General features: G+C 40.0%; 2 protein-coding genes across 2 annotated transcripts in view; one reads left to right on the top strand and one right to left on the bottom strand.

Annotated features, from left to right (window-relative positions):
• Window positions 1–1,921: 1,921 nt before the first annotated feature.
• Window positions 1,922–11,159, bottom strand: LOC122545394 (transmembrane protein 200C-like). The gene is made up of 3 exons (XM_043684449.2): window positions 10,911–11,159; window positions 6,674–6,884; window positions 1,922–5,239 (listed from the first exon to the last, which is right to left on the bottom strand). The coding sequence occupies exon 3, from the start codon at window positions 5,213–5,215 to the stop codon at window positions 4,556–4,558; it is 660 nt and encodes a 219-aa protein (XP_043540384.1). The 5' UTR covers window positions 5,216–5,239; window positions 6,674–6,884; window positions 10,911–11,159; the 3' UTR covers window positions 1,922–4,555.
• Window positions 6,680–20,777, top strand: part of LOC122539908 (G protein-coupled receptor family C group 6 member A-like) — a 57,761-nt gene continuing 43,663 nt past the window's right edge. The window contains exon 1 of the mRNA XM_087976644.1: window positions 6,680–6,854. Within this exon, the coding sequence (XP_087832770.1) occupies window positions 6,680–6,854 (175 nt within the window). The remainder of the gene's footprint in view (window positions 6,855–20,777) is intronic.

The raw sequence follows: 20,777 nt of genomic DNA, 5'->3' as shown, positions 1-20,777 counted from the left end.
AAATCTGATGTTGTCAGCTATAATTGCAAGTGTGTTCACAAAATTTAAAACCATGACAGACTCTTCCAGTGACAGTACCACCAGTGGTGTATCTGCCAGTTGGAGGTGGCTCAATGCATCGCATTCGCTACTTGACCTCCCGGATGGTGTTCCAAGTTATAATTGTATGTGCTTAGAATGAGAAGCTATGGGCAGCAGGGCCTTGCCTTCTAAGCAGACCTGGAAGAGTTTGTGTTCTGTTATTATTACAAATTTATGTCGGTATTGGTGGAATTTCCTGACTTCAAATATGACTGCCAAACCTTTCTTCTTTATCTGGGCATATTTGCGCTCTGCATTAGACAAAATCTAGATGCATATGCTATTGGGCGTTCCTCTCCATTGGGCCACCTACAAGCTAAGACGATGCCATACGGGGAGGCATTGCATGTTAATGAGATCTCACTTGGGATCATTGTCTGCCAATGCCTAAGAGGATGATAGCTGTTCCTTCACTTCCCTGAAAGCTATGGTTTGGCTACATCACCATTTTCAAGCCTGATCCTTTAAGAGTTAATACAAAGGTGGCAGGAAAAAGGACAAGTTATGTGTAAACTTCCTGTAATCATTCACTAGCCCAGGGAAAGACCCAAGCTCTTGCACAGATGTGGGAGTCATGGCACCTTTGATTGCCCTCCCCTTTATCTTCCCAGGGAGTTTTATTGACCCTGTAACCCAAGTCAGTCAATTGGGGGGTCTGGAACATATGTTTTTCACTTCTAATGTCTATGCCTACCTTGGAGAAACATTTAAGGATTATGTCCAAGTTCTCTAAGTGCTCTTTATTGCTCTGCCATTGTTAGCACATAATCCAAATAAATGGTGAACTGGGGTTGCCCCTCAGGTTCCTTTTATATATTTCCCCTCTCATCTTAAAAGTATGCCCCTTAGTTTTGAACTCTCACATCCTAGGGAAAATACCTTTGCTATTCACCTTATCTATGACCTCCCAGTCCCAGCAATGTCTTGGTAAATCTTTTCTGAACCCTTTCTAGCTTAATAATATCCATCCTATAGCAGGCCAACCAGAACTAGACATCGTACTCCAAACATGGCCTTATTAAAGTCTTGCACAACCTCTGTGATGTCCCAACTCCTATTCTCAGCAGTCTGACCAATGAAGGCAAGTGTGCTAAATGCTTTCTTAACCACTCTATATATCTGTGATGCAAGTTTCAAAGCATTGTGTACCTGAACCCCTCAATATCCCTGTTTTACAACACTACACAAGGCCCTATCATTAATTGTGTAAGTCCTGCACTTGTTTATTTTACCAAAATGCAATCCCTCATATTTATCCAAATAAAACTCCATTTGCTACTCCTTCGTCCATTTGATCAATCAATCAATCTCAATTGATCAAGATCTCTTGGTAATCTTCTTCACTGTCCAGTATACCACCAATGTCGGTGTCATCTGCAAACATACTAACCATGTCCTTTTTGTTCTCATCAAAATCATTTATTTAAATGACAAGCAAAAGTGGACCCAGTATCGTTTCCTGTGGAACACTGCTGGTCACAAGCCTCCAGTCTGAAAAAACAAAGCTTCATCATCATCCTCTGTCTCCACCATTTTGTATCCAATTGACATGCTCACCATGAATCCCATATGATCTAACTTTACTAATTAGTCTACCATGTGGAACCTTGTCAAAGGCTTTACTAAAGTCCATACAAACAACATCTATCACTTTGCCCTCATCAATCTTCTCAGACTATCAGAGGTCTTGGACCAACTTAAGGGTTAGAGTCAAGAGCAAAATTTATTAAAGACTGGTTCCATGATCAAGTGGATTATTTAACCAGACATTTATTTTAATTAGTTCTGATTTGAATGTTGCGAAGCAATTTATCTGTTCCTAATCAGGTGTAGGTGGACTTCCCAGGGTGTGCACTCTCCTGGACAGAAGTTCTGTTACGTGACTCGGGTCTAGTGGGACAGTTTTGCTATCTCTAGTCCGCTTACTGGCAACAACCAGAATGGCTTATCAGAATCTTAAGTGTTTGGTGGAGGTGTGGCTTTGATTTTGGGGTTTTACTGTGTGCTGACCTCTGTTCAGGATATGTCCTAAGTAGGGCTATGCAATTGCCTTCATTCAGATGGTGTTCTCTAAGCTCAGTTGGACTGAGGGGTGTCCACTTTCAGTGGAATATTATGAAACTCATGGTCCACTTTCTCATTTTCCAATGATAAAGCCAGAAGGAGTGCCTGTATGAGGGGCTTCAGCTAATAGGAGCTTTTGCATGGTTACATAATTAATTCCACATACCCACCAGTCTCTCAGCATCTCATTAAGGGTTAAACCTAAGTCACATGCCTCTGCCAGTCATCTTAACCTAGTCAAAAATCGCAATACAGAACCCCCTGGTTTTTGAATTGCCGAGTAAAACCATAGCATCTCAGAATTAGAGGAGGCTTGGGGTTATAATATTTCTTAACTAAATCTGTCAATTCTTGAAAGGTTTTGGTAAATGGTGCCTGAGAGAAAGTGAGGCTCCCAATAACCAAAAAAGCTGTGGCTCCACATACTGTCAGGAGAATTACTCTTTTCATCTGTCCCTATTTGATTTTCCTGGAAGGTGATATATTCTTCCCATGTACTGGCCCCAGTCTTTGATGACAGGATCAAAATAGTCAAGTTTCCCAAATAACAGCATGATGCCAGAAATACCCCAACTCAAAGATGACTGTTGTGGGCAAATTTCTTCAGGAGCTTTTCTCTTTTTGTCACTGAAATAATTCCACAGAGGCTGGTATCCTGTCACCAAGTCACTCTTTATTTACACATGGAGAGGCCTTGCCACTGAGCCAGCTCCTAGAGTGAATAGGATACTCCTGTTCTTTTTTTCGTGAAATAAGAGTCTCGTGTTTATTTTTTTTCTTTTTCTTTTTTATTTTACCAGGAAGATAGGAAAACACCTGGGTGGCCAGTGACAAGCAGTGCCCTTAATCTACTGTTTTTTTTTAATTTAACCCCCAGCACCCATGGTGTGTGTGTAGATACTCCTGTTCTTTTTTTTTAATTCAAATTATTTCCAATATATTTTTGACAATAGTTGCAAGTGTGTTTGCCCTTTGCAGTTAGAATAGTTTCCATCAACAATAATTCATTTGACAGTCCTCAATAAACTCTATAGTTGACATATTCTTATGGCAATGTACCATGAAAAGCAAACTACATGCATGGAGATGGTGATTAGTCAATACATAGTGTACATAATGGTGGGATACTCCTGTTCTTATCGGTTAGCCAGAGCTCCCTGATTGGGCTGTTAATCTGGTCCAATCAGGGAACTCATTCTATGAGGTCCTCCTGGCTGACCTCATTTACAATCACTACATTTTTATGTCATCAGAATCGTACCTTTGGCTCTTTTTATTACGCTCCCCTTTTCCACTGGGGAACTTATTATATTCCTAATATTTCTCACTCCTAATGAATGTTAATCAACTTGAGATGTAAACTCACTCTTTCTCTCTCCCCTCGGATACAGCTAGACCTGATGAGTTTCTCCAGCATTTTCTGTTTGTTTCAGATACTCAACATCCACAATATTTTGCTTATACTCTGTAAAGGTTGTTCTGCTATAACGCATATTTTGTTAATGCAAATTATGCTATAACATAATTGACAACTTAGGGACACTATGTTTCTAAAGCATGAAATTTTAAAACGTGTATTGGCTACAATGCGATTCCAGCTCCATTAATTTAAATGGTGCTGCTTTTATAGATTTTCTTATAAAACAGGATTGCATGAGAACGGAACTGTGTTATTGCTGAGCCAACTGTATGCTCCAAACTGCTCTGTCTGCCCTGCCACTTCCAGTGATTGTGCACATATACTCCCAGGTCTTTCTGAACTTGCACTCCCTTTGAACTTGTACTTTTTCTTTTCCATTGCCTCTTCTCATTCTTCCACCACAATGAAGATGACTGAACAACTTCAAGTATAAGAAATGATCTGCTAGTCTTTGGAGCTTGACCAATTTCAGTGAACAGTAAGAAAAGAAACTTGAAACTGCTGCGGATTTCCAATATTTTCTGTTTGTACTCCTGAAATCTCTGCAAACAGAAACAATCTTTATGAGACTTTGTGGTTACTGGTTGGATATTATCTGACCAGGTTCTATTTGAAGTCACGGCCTTGGTAGCATTTTGTAGCTTCCAGGGTGATCTGCTCAAACTTGGACTCCTGAAATATGTCCAACAGTTCCTCTGGGATGAAAGATATTATACCACATTTTCTGTTGAATTTATTCATGATTTTTTGACACCCCTGCTTCTTTATCACCTTTTGCTGATCAGTGGTCTTCCTCAGTCTGAATCGAACTGTTTCAGTTATAGGGAGTGTGAGTGTATCCATCAATGGATGTAGTAGTATGGGATGTGGTGCCATTTCTCGCACTGGCACTGATACTGTCTCTTTAGAAACTGGCCAGAGTTAATGATAATGATTTCTGTCAAGTTCCTGCTGCTTTGCCAGATAATTGTTATTTTTTTCTTGGGCTTTTCATTGAATCAAGCTTTTTTTAATGCCATCTGCAGTTGGTGTCTGACAGGAACTTTTTGCCAAATTTGCTGCATCATAAGGAACTGAGAACTTGAGACTATCAATGCTTTTGCACTGCATATAATTTACAAATCCTTGAAAAGGGACATATTCTTTTTTCTTTATGTTATGCACATCTACTACAGTGGAGTAAATATCTTGCACATTAATCACCTTAGTTTTCTTGTCTCTATTTTCATGAAGGGCCGCATTAGCACAGATAAACAAAAATATGCCAATTCCCAAAACCAGTGGTCCTAAGATCTTCAGTTTATCAGAATGTAGATAGCTGGCTACAAATTCAGAAATTTCCAACGATGAAGTGTCAGCTGTTGTGCAGTTACTGGTGATGTTGCAAGACACTGCAATTGTTTCGGGAATCTTGGAGGCTATGGGCCAGTAGCCTATTAGTACCATTGCAACTCCCCCCAACATCACCAGGATACCGAAGACAGTAACTAAACCTGAAATGGAGCACAACTTCAGTTTGGCTTTCACCATTACCACATCATTCTTCCTTTTTTTGTGCATTTTCCTTCTGTGTTTATTTGCCTGCTCACAAGATTGGAAGGAATCATTGGTCCTGGCTGTTATATGCAGAAAACCTCCTGTTGTCATCATAATTGATCCACTTAATGGCTCAATCTGAAAGGAAAACAATGTTAATTAGTAAAATAATAATGCAAAGGCTGTAGACCACAACATTGAGAGGATCTTCTCTCCTAATCTCCATCACTACTTTGATATTAAAAAATCTTTCATTTTGTGATAATGTTTGGTCCAATGGTCCAATTGGTCCATTGGACCAATGGGTAGGATCCTTACTTCTAAGTCAGAAGGTTTCAAGCTCAACTCAAGACTTGAGCACAAAATAAAGCTCACATACCAGTCCAGTACAAAGCAAATGGTGTCTTTCAACATCGATGTTAAGCTGACTTGCATCTCAAATTTGATTTTAAAAAAATGCCATGACAATGATTTGAGGAACAGCAGAAAGTTATTCCTAATTATGATTTGGAGGTGCTGGTGTTGAGGGTGTTAGTTCTGGACAACCTACTTCAGGAAGGATGTGATGGCATTAGAAAGGATACAGAAACAAAAGAAAAAAATCATAGGAATGGTTCTCTGGATGGAGAGATTGAAGTAGCTGGTGCTGTTCTCTGATGAAATGAGAAATTCGGGAGACCTGATAGAGGTCTTCAAAATCAGAAGGAATGTAAACAGAGTAGACCAGCAGAAACTGATTCCGTTGAATTCATGAACCGGCGAGCAAAGAAGCAATGGTGACATGAGCAAAATCTTTTTATGTAGGAAGTGATGAAGGCAAATGCAATTGAGACCTTTAAAAGACAATTGGACAAGAATCCAAAAATAAAAAATTTGCAGAGTGAAAGAGAAATGGTATTAGAGCAGGATTAGGATGGTTGATCTTGCTGTGAGCTGGCGTAGGTAGGCCGAATGGTTCCTTTCTGTCCAAGAACTATTCTACAACTCTTGGAGATCACATGTCTTGGCAATAGTAGCTTTAATATTCCATTTTGAGTAATTTGCTAGTTGTCAAAAGATGGATATTAATGGATTTTCATTCACTTTCCCAATCTATCACCATTCAGATAATAATATGCTTGGTAATATGCGACCAAAGTGGATAATCTTACATTTGCTATGCATTTGCCCACTCATTCAATTTGTCCAAATCACAATGGAGCATCTCTGCATCCTCCTCACAACTCACCCGCCCACCCAGCTTTGGATCATGTGCAAAATGGCAGAGGTTCATTTAGAGTTGTGACAGAATATGATATTTGCAACTCAGCTAAGTCAAGCAACACACTAAGATTCAATCAGGCTCAGTTTGAATGAACAACCAGGAAAAGAATCTGGAGATGGGGCAAGCCAGTTTTGGCAAAATTGAACAGGTTGTCTTCAGTCATTAATAGATATTATAGAAATTCAGAGTGACTGCCATCATTTTAGCCACCAGGAAAGACTGGCATCGCACTCCAGCATTTGGTAAAAATCTGTCACAGTGTCATGGGATATACAGAGCCTATGTTGGCACTGTACCTCACTCCTCACCAGTAAATGGAGTCAGAAATGAAAAGCTCTGAGCCTCCTGTGGAACCCATGCATCCCGAGGGTTTCTGCAGCAGCGACATCTTGAACGGAGTGCTCTTCATCGTCATTGCTGGCTGCTGCTGCTCCTACACCTATCTTCACCTCCTAAGGAAGGCAGCCACATTGGCACACCAGCAGCTAGGTGCAGGGCTCTGAGTGGATATGGCACACACTGGCAACAGAAGGAGCAAAAGAAGAGTCTTCAGTAGCAGGCCCTGTTGATTTGTGGATTAAGCACATTCCACCAAATAATGAGACTTGCTATACCAAAATAATGAAGGAAATCTTTCCATCATTCATTCATCCACATCTCAGCATGTGCAGCAACTTGGGGAAAGTACTGTGCTAACTGAGTGACAAATAGATGTCATTAAAAAGTGGAGTGCCTGTAGTGATCCAAACACCCACATTAGCTGTCCAAGAGATGGTTTATGGCTCCCATAGCACCCTTGGAACTTGGACAATGGTTTGCCTTTTCCAGTGTTGGTCTTTTTTAAACATCATTTCTGTAACTTTGAGATATCCATGTTCAATTTGTACATACCAATGGCATGGTTCAAATCGCCTTTGACCAGAATCTGACCGCACAGCACCTTCACTCTGCATGCCCCCATCCAAACCTCTATGTCCCCTTTAACTTTGTCTGACCCCAAGAATTACTCTTCCCCCTTCAGAATGCCCTGCAACTATTCCTTGATTTTGCAAGCCTGAAAACTCTTAAGCAAGATCTAATCAGAAATTCCGTCACTCTGTGCCTGATCCCCTTGTTTTGTCTGGTGATCCTCCATTCTCTCTCTGTCTGCAGTTCTAAAGTTGCAGAGTTGACCACATCCTGAAATATGCCAACTAGTAAACTCTCAGCTTCATGAAGGATCCCCAACTGCTGCTCAAACTCCAAGACTGGCATTTGAGCTGTTCTAGGCAGAGGCATCTCCTGCACACATGGTCATCTAGACTGCCAGGAGTATCTCTGATTTCCCACATAGTGCAGAATGTGCCTGAGCTCCCTGGACATACAGTCAATTCTGCTATAACGCAGTAGTTCCGTTATTAAGCAGCCCCATTTTATAAGAAAATCGCTTAATAGCAGCACCTTTTAAACTAATGGGGCTGGAATCTCGTTATAACTGATACATGCTTTAAAAGTTTGTGCTTTAGAAACAGCGTCCCCAATTCGTCAATCATGTTATAATGAATTCGCATTGACAAAACGCACATTATAGCAGAATGACCTAACCTGAATTAAATACATTATGGAACCTTGCCTTTATTTCACACTTACTCCTAGAAAAGTCTGAATCTTATTTATCTCCTGAGTCCCACTCAGGTTTTTCAACAATCTGTCTGCTTCCCTGCATGGGCCTTTACCTCACCATCTCCTCTCAGTGACCTTGACTGACTGTCACAGGTCCTCAACTCCCCCACTGCTCTTACCTTGCTGTTGGATTCTGTCTTCAATGTCTTGCACAAATGTAACATATCATAAAGTATTTATAATATTTTCATGAACAAATAAAGTTTTAACATAAGTCCCAGAAAAGGCCAAAAATGTTTAATTCAACATTTGAAGCCTGAGAGCTGCACTTCAACAATCCTGCTTTCTTCAGATGGAAGATTTTATACCTGACCCTAATGCGTGACCTGGAACCTCAGTGAGTGAGAAGTGGTTTTACCTAACACAGTCTGCTGTGGCTTATCAGTGGCTGACAAAAATGACAAAAATGAATGCATAGTTTCAGCACATACAATCCAGTCAGAGTCCAAAAAACAGCTACCTTCAGAATTATACTAAGCTTAGCTTGAACAGTTAGTTTTGAATGTGGGCCAGTTATTTAAATCTGTTTTCCAAAACATTTACAATCTGTGATTATTTAAATCTGAAATCAACTTCTCAGGAAAATAGTTCAAGCATCAAGGGTGGTTAAAAAAACACAAGTTATGAGGATCTATACATATAAAAATGTTTCTCAAAAGAACACATTTGTTTTGAATTGTAACCTTTTATTATTTTCATTTTATATTAAATATTGGGAGGATATCCACTTAAATGCGAGCATAAGAGGTACAGTTAGTAAGTTTGCAGATGACACCAAAATTAGAGGTGTAGTGGACAGCGAAGAGGGTTGCCTCAGATTACAACAGGATCTGGACCAGATGGGCCAGTGGGCTGAGAAGTGGCAGATGGAGTTTAATTCAGATAAATGCAAGTGCTGAATTTTGGGAAAGCAAATCTTAGCAGGACTTATACACTTAATGGTAATGTCCTAGGGAGTGTTGCTGAACAAAGAGACCTTGGAGTGCAGGTTGATAGCTCCTTGAAAGTGGAGTCGCAGGTAGATAGGATAGTGAAGAAGGCGTTTGGTATGCTTTCCTTTATTGGTCAGAGTATTGAGTACAGGAGTTGGGAGGTCATGTTGTGGCTGTACAGGACATTGGTTAGGCCACTGTTGGAATATTGCGTGCAATTCTGGTCTCCCTCCTATTGGAAAGATGTTGTGAAACTTGAAAGGATTCAGAAAAGATTCACAAGGATGTTGCCAGGGTTGGAGGATTGGAGCTATAGGGAGATGCTGAACAGACTGGGCTGTTTTCCCTGGAGCGTCGGAGGCTGAGGGGTGACCTTCTAGAGGTTTACAAAATTATGAGTGGCATGGATAGGATAAATAGACAAAGTCTTTTCCCTGGGATCGGGGAGTCCAGAACTGGAGGCCATAGGTTTAGGGTGAGAGGGGAAAGATATAAAAGAGACCTAAGGGGCAACCTTTTCATGCAGAGGGTGGTATGTGTATGGAATAAGCTGCCAGAGGGTGTGGTGGAGGCTGGTACAATTGCAACATTTAAGAGGCATTTGGATGGGTATATGAATAGGAAGGGTTTGGAGGGATATGGGCCGGGTGCTGGTAGGTGGGACTAGATTGGATTGGGATGTCTGGTTGGCATGGACAGGTTGGACTGAAGGGTCTGTTTCCATGCTGTACATCTCTATGACTCTAATTGTGCTAGTTATTTCTATTGTTGAACTTTTGTTAAATGATTTAATGTAATCTAATTTTAAAATGTGCTGTTAAATTGTAATTGTCTAGTTCTAAACAATGAAAGGAAAGAGATAGTTACTTGAAGATTTAGGATCACTTTAGCAGCTAAAACACTTATTATTGGTGAAATATAAGTGAATTAGTGAAAACAGTATTTGTATATCAAGTCTGCAGAAGAATTCAGAAACTGAGAAAGGTGGAATAAGAAGCTTGGAAACAATGAAAATCAAAACATAACCATATATGTTTCTCCATGTTTTGAAACATTTGCGCTTGAACAGATTCCCATACATTTTAAATTGAAATGCACTTGTATTACTTACTATGTGATAACTGGCATATAGCAAAAAGTGTCTTAATAGGTGACACTTATCAAGAGTTTCACTCACTTTCTCTCTGCATTGATCTCTTTAATTAAAAGATTCTCACTCTAGAGAAACAAACATCCTTGTTTAATTTTGAAATATTGGTTGTTTACCACCAGATTATTACCACAAATTGATATGCAGCCATACAATTATTGTGACATTAAATCAATGGGTCTTGCCATTCCTCCCAGAATCTATAATGCTATAATTTTTAAATTCAAATGTTACTATTGATTCCAGGCTGCCAAAACATAAATATACTTTTATTGCTATCAATTACATGATGGATAACTCTTTAAGATATAGTAACAATGCATTATTTAACACTACCACAGAGACTTTGTTGATTTCCTATGTGCACAACAAATAAAGTAATTAAAAGCCTGTTTGTATACAATGGGTTTATGACATTATTGCACAGTAGAGAGACAGTTCTTCCTATAGCCAACAATCTCCTGCAAGTCCTATAATAAAATGTAATAATATTCCTATGAACAATCTTGTTGAACACAGATATGTTATTTGAAATGTGTAAATTTTAGTATTCCAAAAGTAAATATTTGTCATATTTTAATATTTGACAATGCAAACAAATAAAGCATTTTGTGCATAATAAATGTCTCTACATCTCATTCTATGCATTGTACTGTAAAGTTATTACCTCTGGGTACATCCAAAACATTTAACTAGAAAAAGCAGAAAACTGATAATTGAACTTTTGAATAGAATGTTGCCAGTCAATAATTGACCAAAATGGGAGCAACTGTAGACTAAAAAAAAATCATTTTCACCTACCTAGAAAGGTTTAGCTGATCTTGGAGCTCAAATCCAATGACCAGATTAGAGAAATTGAGAAAAATATGTCTGTACAACCTTTTCAGCATTGCTAGTGGGTGTTGAAGTCCTCTGCACAGACCAAGTGGAGCTGAGTCAGAGGTTGATTAAATACAGTACAACTGGTTTCCAGTGTTTGGTAGGGGATAAAATAACAAATAATCCAGACAGAAAGCTCTCATTAGGCATGAGGTTTTAGCCTGCTGTTAGCAGGAGTTGGGCACAGCTTGCTATTTTAGAGTTATCCAGTCTATATTTGTTGAATCAGTAGCCTTACTGAATCTAGTAACAGCTTGCGCAGCTAATATTATCCTGATGCTGCTGTTGCTATGATACCAGTCAATGACACAAGATGCAAGTAATTCCTTTCTTTACTCTTTGCCATAGCAGTCTCTTCACATTCTCATTTCATTTTCTACCATTTGATGTGTTTTCTTTGAAATTTTAATTTGGAAATAATGAACACCAGCTTAAATAAGAACTGCTGTATGATGTAAACATACAAATGCATCACTGTAAACAGTTTCTAGCTAGGCAGTTACGTGAATTATTTTGTGGCTGAGTTGGATATATTTTCAAACGGGAGACACTCACACTTAAATTAATCCCACCACTGATTTGATCAATTATTTTAGCAAGCTGAGATAAATAAACCACATGCTATTCTACATGTTAATTAAATTATGTTACAAGTGTGATTTAAAACCATTATTAAGTCTATCCTTCCCATAGCTTTAACATGTTCAGATATGCATTTTTAAAAAGATATGTGTTATGAACAATGCAAGCATACAGATACTAGCAAGTTTAACCATATTTTCAATTTCTTCGGAAGTGCTTGACTTTAAACAATATAGCTAGAGTTATATTTTCGCCATACAGTTTCCAAGATGCTTATAAGTTGGATTCAAAGCCATAATTAGCAAAGAAGCTAAAATGTCTCAAATTAATTTACAATTTATTCAAAAATAACAAACCATTCTTACTCTATTGTTGTCTTCTGCTGATTATTGAAAGCAAAATTGATATATTTCCACAGTGCATGCCAAATAATTAGCAGTTTGTAAAGTTCTCTCAAAGAAATTGTGGGCGGCACGGTGGCACAGTGGTTAGCACTGCTGCCTCACAGCGCCCGAGACCCGGGTTCAATTCCCGCCTCAGGCGACTGACTGTGTGGAGTTTGCACGTTCTCCCCGTGTCTGCGTGGGTTTCCTCCGGGTGCTCCGGTTTCCTCCCACAGTCCAAAGATGTGCAGGTCAGGTGAATTGGCCATGCTAAATTGCCCGTAGTGTTAGGTAAGGGATAAATGTAGGGGTATGGGTGGGTTGCGCTTCGGCGGGTCGGTGTGGACTTGTTGGGCCGAAGGGCCTGTTTCCACACTGTAAGTAATCTAAATCTAAAGAAACCTTGGCACGTGGATGCAATACATCTTATAGGGGGTACATACTATTGCTACTGTGCATCATGAGGGAGGGAGTGATCGTTTAAGGTTCTGGGAGGGATGCTGATCAAGTTTTCTCCTTGATGGTGTCAAGCTTCTTGAGTGTTTAGGAGCTGCACTCATCCAGGCAACTGGAGAGAATTTAATTTTACACCTGACTTGTGCTTTTGTATATGTTGCAAAAGTTTGGAAAAGTGGGGTGGGTCATGGTGAGAAGGTGAGCTACTATCAACTAAATACCAATTTCTGAACTTCACTTGTGACCACAACATTTATGTGGCTGATTGAGTTAGTTTTTTTAGACAATAGTGAAATCCAAGATGTTGATGGTAGGGGATTTAACAAAGATAATCTAGCTGAGTGTCATGGGAAATGGTTAGATTTTCTCTTGTTGTAGATGGTCATTACCAGATGTTCCTTGCCCCATGGCATTTAGCAGTTCAAGGAAGCAACTCAGTACCATATTCTCAGGAACAGTTAGGAAGGGAGTAAATGTGAGACTTGCATATTAAATGGCAGAGCAGGCTCAAAGGGCTGAATTGCAAACTCCAGCTCCTAGTTCATATTGACCTAGAATTTGTTATTTATATACCTGACTTATGACAATGACCTCCCATGAATGAAGAAAGAAAAGAATATATGAATTCTCTCATGGTGGTTGAGATTCAGTTTCCAATTTGTATATGTCCTTATCTCATTTCAACAACTGTTTTAAGTCACCTTCATTGGTAAAGCCTTGTTGACACCCATTATGATTAGATTACTTACAGTGTGGAAACAGGCCCTTCGGCCCAACAAGTCCACACCGACCCACCGAAGCGCAACCCACCCAGACCCATTCCCCTACATTTACCCCTTCACCTAACACTACGGGCAATTTAGCGTGGCCAATTCACCTAACCTGCACATTTTTAGACTGTGGGAGGAAACCCACACAGACTCGGGGAGAATGTGCAACTCCACACAGTGAGAATTGAACCTGGGTCTCTGGCGCTGTGAGGCAACAGTGCTAACCATTGTGCCACTGTGCCACCATGCCACCCACAATGTTGACACAAAGAGCAGAATACCATTAAAAGATATTTCAAAAGTAGCTTGTTGACAGATAGTTCTGCGCCAGCATTATGCTGCACAGCTAACAGTATATGCCATGTTTGAAAGCATTGAGTCCAAAGTAATTATACTACAGATACAGATTGAATAGGTAGAGATTGACGCTGAATGATAATGTAACGATCATAAAATATAGGAGCAAAATTAGATCATTCAACCAATTGAGTATGTTCTGCCTTCAATCATGGCTGATAAAACTCTCAAACCCATTCTCCTGCCTTATCCTTGATGTAACCCTTGATCCCCTTACTAATTAAGGACCTTTCAATCTCTGTCTTAAAGAGATTCAATGACTTGGCCTCCAAAGCTTTCTGCAGCTAGAGTTCCACAGAGTCAGCATCCTCTGGCTGAAGAAATTCCTCCTCATCTCCGTTCTAAAGGGTCTTCTCTTCACTCTGAGGCAATGTCCTCAGGTCCTTGTTTCTCCTAGTAGTGGAAACAACTTCTCCGCATTCACACCATCCAGGCCTCCTGGTTTCAACTAGATCACCCCTCATCCTTCTAAACTCTACCGAGTACAGACTCCAAGTTCTCAACTGCTCCTCTTATGATAAGCACTTTATTCCCTGGGATAATTCTTGTAAACCTCCTCTGAACCCCCACTAAGGCTGGCACATCCTTTCTTAGATATGGGGTCCAAAACTGATCATGATATTCCAATTGTGGTCTGACTAGAGCTTAATATATCCTCAGCATTACATGTCTGCTCTTGTATTTAGCATTCTTGAAATGAATGCTAGCATTGCACTTGCCTTCCTAAATGCAAAATGAACCTGCAGAATCAAGAGAATCCTGAACTAGGATGTAAGACCCGTTGTTCTTCAGATTTCCAAAACCTTTCCCCATGTAGAAAATAGTCTATGCCTCTATTTTCCCCACCAAACTGTAAAACCTTACACTTTCCTACATTGTGTTCCATTTTTCACTTCTTTGCCCACTCTCTGTCCAAGTCAGTCCAAATTTTCTGCAGCCTCCCCACTTCCCACTTCCGCCTGTCCCTCCACCTATTTTCGTATCATCGGCAAATTTAGCAACAATGCCCTCAGTTCCTTGATCCAGATCATTAAAGTATAACGTGAATACTTGTGATTCCAACACTGACCTCTGCAGACCACCATTTGGTTAGCAACTGGGATCCCAACTCCTTGCCTTCTGTCAGTCAGCCAATCCCTATCCCTACTTTGCCCCTAACACAGATGAGCTCTGATCTTATTTAGCAGCCCCCTGTGCAGCACCTTATCAGAAACTTTCTGGAAATTCAAATATATCATGTTCACTAACTCTCCTTTGACTAACGTGCCCATTATTTCCACAAAGGGTTCTAACAAATGTTCTAGGCATGACCTCCCCTTGATGAAGCCATGCTGACTGAGCCCAGTTTTACCATGGACTTCCAAATACTTTGCAATCTCATCTTAATAATAGACTCTAAAATCTTAGCGATGACTGAGGTCAGGCTAACTGGCCTGTGGTTCCCTATCTTTTGCCACACTCCCTTCTTAGACAGGAGTGTCACAATAACGATCTTCCAGTCCTCTGAGCCTCCCTGACTCCAGTGCTTCCTGAAATTTCTCTACAATCTCCTCAGCTATCTCCCTCAGAACCCTGAGGTGTAGCCATCTTGTCTGGGTGATTTATGCACTTTCAGACCCTTCAAGTTTCCCAGCACCTTCTCCTTAGTGATGGTCAGTACAATCACCTCTGCCCTGACTCTGCTGAAGTTCTGGTACGGTACTGGTATCTTCCACCATGAAGACTGATGCAAAATACCTTTGCAAAGTAATCAAAAGTTGGCAGTGATTGAATTAGATATGAATTGATGCAGATTAATCATGTAGTGACTGGTGCAGATTAATCAGGAGTAAGCATTGGTGCAGATAGATCAAATATGAGTTAGGTACAGATTGATCAGATAGGTGTTCATGTGGATTGATCAGGTCAACGCTGCACCTATTATTTCAGGTAGGAGTTGATGTAGTTTGATCAAATAGAGACTTGTATGTTATGATCAGAGTAGAGGTCAGTAATCATCAATCTGATAGCAGCCAACATACGCAGCATGGTGGCACAGTGGTTAGCACTGCTCACAATGCCAGAGACCTGGGTTCAATTCCTGCCTCAGGCAACTGTCTGTGTGGAGTTTGCACATTCTCCGTGTGGGTGTGCTCCGGTTTCCTCCCATAGTCCAAAAATGTGCAAGTTAGGTGAATTGGCCATGCTTTCTTTTACCTACATTCGTGAAGCTTTTTCCTCATTAGCAAGGTTGTTTGGCATGCAGTTAACCCAACTCCACACCCACTTTACCCATATCACTCAGATGTGACGTAGGGGCATGACCCATAACTGATAGGCCTCAACTCTGTCTTAGGGCCCGTAATACTCACAGGCGTGTCTACTGTTCGGTAAGATTTCTTTTTAATTTCACTGTTAAACTGTCACTTATTCCGAAATACAAAAAATTACAAATTCCGAAAACCAGCTGGTTCCGAGGGTTTCGGATAAAGGATTCTGTAGCTGTAATATTGAAAGAGTACATGTGAATGCTGTTGTTCTCAAATAAGTAGGTCTTAGCATAAATGAAGCAATATATATATGTAGAAAAACTCATCTTGAATTGATTGCAACCACTTCCACAGCCATTGGGCTAATTTACTTTGTACACAATACCACTCATGCTCAACCAGTCTGTGCTTGTGAGCCTCAGAAAAATATATCCAGCATGAGCTGTTATTGGAAGTCATTTATTAAATAATCCAGACTGTGCTGCTATGGACTATACCAGACACCACAAAATATAGGAAAATGATATGCTAGAGCTGAACTTCCTTATTTATTTGAAGGCAAGTGTAAGGTGGTGTTCCAGATGTAATTTGATTGGGCCACTGCTAGCTTTAAGGAAACCACACTTTATTTTTACAACACAGTTAAAATACAAGTGAAAAGAAAATCTGGCATAACTTTAACTCTATTGAAATAACAAGATAATATATGACTGAACCACCAGTGATCAATTGTTCCAACAATCCCACAAACACTCCCTTTGGCAAAAATAAAACTCAGCAAAACAATTCTGGATCTCACATGCTGCATCTCTCCAGCCCAGAAGAAAGAAACAATCTGCCCCTTTTGATCTTTAACAGGAAGCCTCACTAACAGCAGAGAACTCTGGTTTTTAGCTTCAGCAGCTGGCAGACCTTTAAGTAACTGAAAGCAAAACTAAAAGCCTTCCTGGGTCTATGTGAGACCTGATGCTGCCCACTCATGACTCTTTTTCTTTAAAAAAACACATCCAGGGAGAACTCAAAGCTGTTTACCAAGTACCTGGTTGAAGGTGACATTTTGGTAACACCCCTCTGTGAGACAAACAGGAGAAAACACATCTCTCCTCTAGGCATAGTACCGTCACAGTGCTAACAGTCACACAAGAAACCAATTGAAAATCATTAGTCAGGCCTGTAGTATTTGCATAAGCTAGAAGCTACATACCTAAATACTCGGGACTCCTTGTCTATGTAGGAAGAAGGAACTTGTACATACATTTGTACATACGTTGAAGCCTTTTGTTTAAAAACGTAATGAGGACAGTATAACTCTGCTGTATCCCCATGGCGATGCCCTGATCAATCAGATTCCACCTGCCTGGTCTGAGTAATGACATTAGCTGCTAACTCTTCTTGCTGCTTTTCGATACCAATGAAGGCCCAACCAATCCACACCCTCTTCTCATGATGTATGAACTTGCATCTCCTTTTCTTTCAAGTCTGTTGTTTAACATTCTGGGTCTGATGAGTGCAAGCTGATACATTTCAAATTCTAGTTTCCTTTTAATAATGTTTAAGTTCCATCCTACCATACATTCACTTATAACACAGGATGTTACAATGGATAGAAGTACACCGTTCCTGCTGGAAGTTTTTGAAAACATTATTAGCCTGTGTTGGTGAAGAAGCAAATGTTATTAGTGGGCACTGCAGGTTTAATATCATAATTATACCACTAGAGGACCTCAATTGACTTTAATTTTTGCACAGGATGCTAGGTTTACTCAAGGACAAGGCAGTGTATTTCTGAAAGCTAGTTTCAGGTTAGAATTACAGTCATTGCTTTTGGAATATTTAGGAAGACAAATAAATTTGAACTTCTCTTAAAGAAAATGAGAAATTCGAAATTAGGATTTCAGCTAGTCAATTTTCAATTAATTACTGACATAATAAATAGAAGTATTTTTCTGATACTAAAATACCAATACAATCTCAACATACCAAAAAGCGAGAAGAATATATAGCTAAAAAATATTGTAAACATAATCTGGATGGTTCTTGAATATGGATGTTCTGCTCAATATTTCACCCTCTACCACTATTACTAAAACCAGAATATAGCTGCTTGCCATATTTTCTACATTGCACCACAGAATACACTCCAAAATATTTACTTGGATGTAAACAAATTTGGACTGGCCTTAGATTGTGACTGCTACATAAATGCAAATGTTTTTCTTGTCTTCCAGTAGTTCAACAAGTTACCACATTGTCCTTTCATTTTGGTGCCAGGATTTGAATCTAGATCTGACCAATGGAATGAAATGATGCAACTTAACTGGCCCAAGTTGCCCCAATGGATCCAAAAATGGATTAATGGCAGGAAGCAGAAGGTGATAGTTGAAGGGTGTTCTTGTGACTAGAATCCTGTGCCTACAGGCATACCATAAGTTTCAGGGCTTGGGCTCCTTATTGTTTGTTGTGTACATTCATGATCTAGATATTGATGTAAATTCATAGAAGATATGAAAATTGGTGGTCTGGTACATAGCAAAGATATCTAGATATCGATGTAAATTCATAGAAGATATGAAAATTGGTGGTCTGGTACATAGCAAAGATATCTAGATATCGATGTAAATTCATAGAAGATATGAAAATTGGTGGTCTGGTACATAGCAAAGATATCTAGATATCGATGTAAATTCATAGAAGATATGAAAATTGGTGGTCTGGTACATAGCAAAGAGGAAAACCTTATGCTGCAGGCTGATGTAGACAGACTGATCAGATGGGTAGAGCAGTGGCAAATGAAAAGTGTGAGGAGATATATTTTGGGAAGACTAACAAGGCAAGGGAGTACACATTGACTGATGGGATCCTAGGAATCTCTGAGGATAAGATGGATCGAGATGTGCATGTTCATAGATCCTTGAAGCTAGCAGAACAGATAAATAAGGTAATTAAGAAGGCATATAAGATACTTACCTTTATTAGACAAGGCAATTAATACAATGACAAGGCAATTAATACAACAACAAGGAAGATTTGACAGAGCTGTGTATGACATTAGTTAGGTCACAGCTGGAGTTCTGGTCACCACACTATAAGGAGGGATGTGATTGCACTAGAAAGGGTACAGAAGAGGTTCAATACAATGTTTGCTGGACTGGAGCAATTCAGCTATGAAGAGAGGCTTGATAGACTGGGGTTGTTTTCCTTAGAACAGAGAAAGCTGAGGGGAGGATCTGTTTGAAGTGTGCAAGTTCTGAGGGGCATAGACAATAGACAATTGGTGCAGGAGTAGGCCATTCTGCCCTTCGAGTCTGCACCACCATTAAATATGATCATGGCTGATCATCCCTAATCAGTATCCTGTTCCTGCCTTATCTACATAACCCTTGATTCCACTATCCTTGAGAGCTCTATCCAACTCTTTCTTAAATGAATCCAAAGACTGGGCCTCCACTGCCCTCTGGGGCAGAGCATTCCACACAGTCACCACTCTCTGGGTGAAGAAGTTTCTCCTCATCTCCGTCCTAAATGGTCCACCCCGTATTTTTAAGCTGTGTGCTCTGGTTCGGCACTCACCCATCAGCGGAAAATTTTCCCTGCCTCCAGAGTGTCCAATCCTTTAGTAATCTTATATGTCTCAATCAGATCCCCTCTCAGTCTTCTAAACTCAAGGATATACAAGCCCAGTCGCTCCAGTCTTTCAGCGTAAGGTAATCCCGCCATTCCAGAAATTGGCATCGTGAACCTACCCTGCACTCCCTCAATAGCCAGAATGTCTTTCCTCAAATTTGGAGACCAGAACTGCACAGAGTACTCCAGGTGTAGTCTCACCAGGGCCCTGTACAGCTGCAGAAGAACCTCTTTGCTTCTATACTCAATCCCTCTTGTTATGAAGGCCAGCATGCTATTAGCCTTCTTCACTACCTGCTATACCTGCATGCTTACCTTCATTGACTGGTGTACAAGAACACCCGGATCTCTACAAGGAAGATGGGGGAAATTTTGCCCCTTAGTAGAGGGGTCAAGAACACCATTTTAAGCTAAGGAGCAGAAGGTTCAGAGGAGACAAATCACCTCGAGAGTTGTGGGAGTCTGGAACTCACTGATTGAAAGGCTGATAAAGATAGGAACCTTCTGGGTAATCCAAGATAGAGGATGGTAAAAACATTGTGGCTATGCGAACTGCTTTTTTGAGTTATTTTAGGTGTTGGAGGTGATTTCCTCAATTTTCAGGAGCAGTTATTGTTTATAAGCTGTTTCATTGTTTTGGAACATTGGGGAAAAAAGATCAAAACAGCACTTTAAAAAGGAGGAAGAGAAGCAAAGACAAAGACCACGTGGTCAGTGAGAGACAGAGAGAAAGAAATCTATACTCTGTCTGACACAGCCATGAATCTGCACAGCTACTACCTTTGCTGTTTGATTTGGAGATGCCGGTGTTGGACTGGGGTGTACAAAGTTAAAAGTCACACAACACCAGGTTATAGTCCAACAGGTTTAATTGGAAGCACACTAGCTTTCGGAGCGACGTTCCTTCATCAGGTGATAGTGGAGGGCTCGATCGTAACACAGAATTTATAGCAAAAATTTGCAGTGTGATGTAACTGAAATTATACATTGAAAATTATACATTATACATTGTCTGTTAAGCCTTTCATCTGTTAGAATACAGTGATAACCCGAGAATGCAACTTTAAAAAAAAGGTTTTGTGATTTACACATGAAAGAAGTGAAACTATCACTGTATTCTAACAGATGAAAGGCTTAACAGACAATCAATTTTTCAATGTATAATTTCAGTTACATCACACTGCAAATTTTTGCTATAAATTCTGTGTTACGATCGAGCCCTCCATTATCACCTGATGAAGGAACGTCGCTCCGAAAGCTCGTGTGCTTCCAATTAAACCTGTTGGACTATAACCTGGTGTTGTGTGATTTTTAACTTTGCTGTTTGAGTTCAAGTATCTCTGGATGTTGGAGTGCATCTAAGAAAAA

Source organism: Chiloscyllium plagiosum, unplaced genomic scaffold (assembly GCF_037043375.1).
Source record: "Chiloscyllium plagiosum isolate Xiang-an unplaced genomic scaffold, Cpla_swu_hap1 HiC_scaffold_3, whole genome shotgun sequence".
NCBI lineage: Eukaryota > Metazoa > Chordata > Chondrichthyes > Orectolobiformes > Hemiscylliidae > Chiloscyllium > Chiloscyllium plagiosum.
The sequence above is the reverse complement of the archived record's forward strand: the minus strand, read 5'-3'. Positions and strand labels throughout refer to the sequence as shown.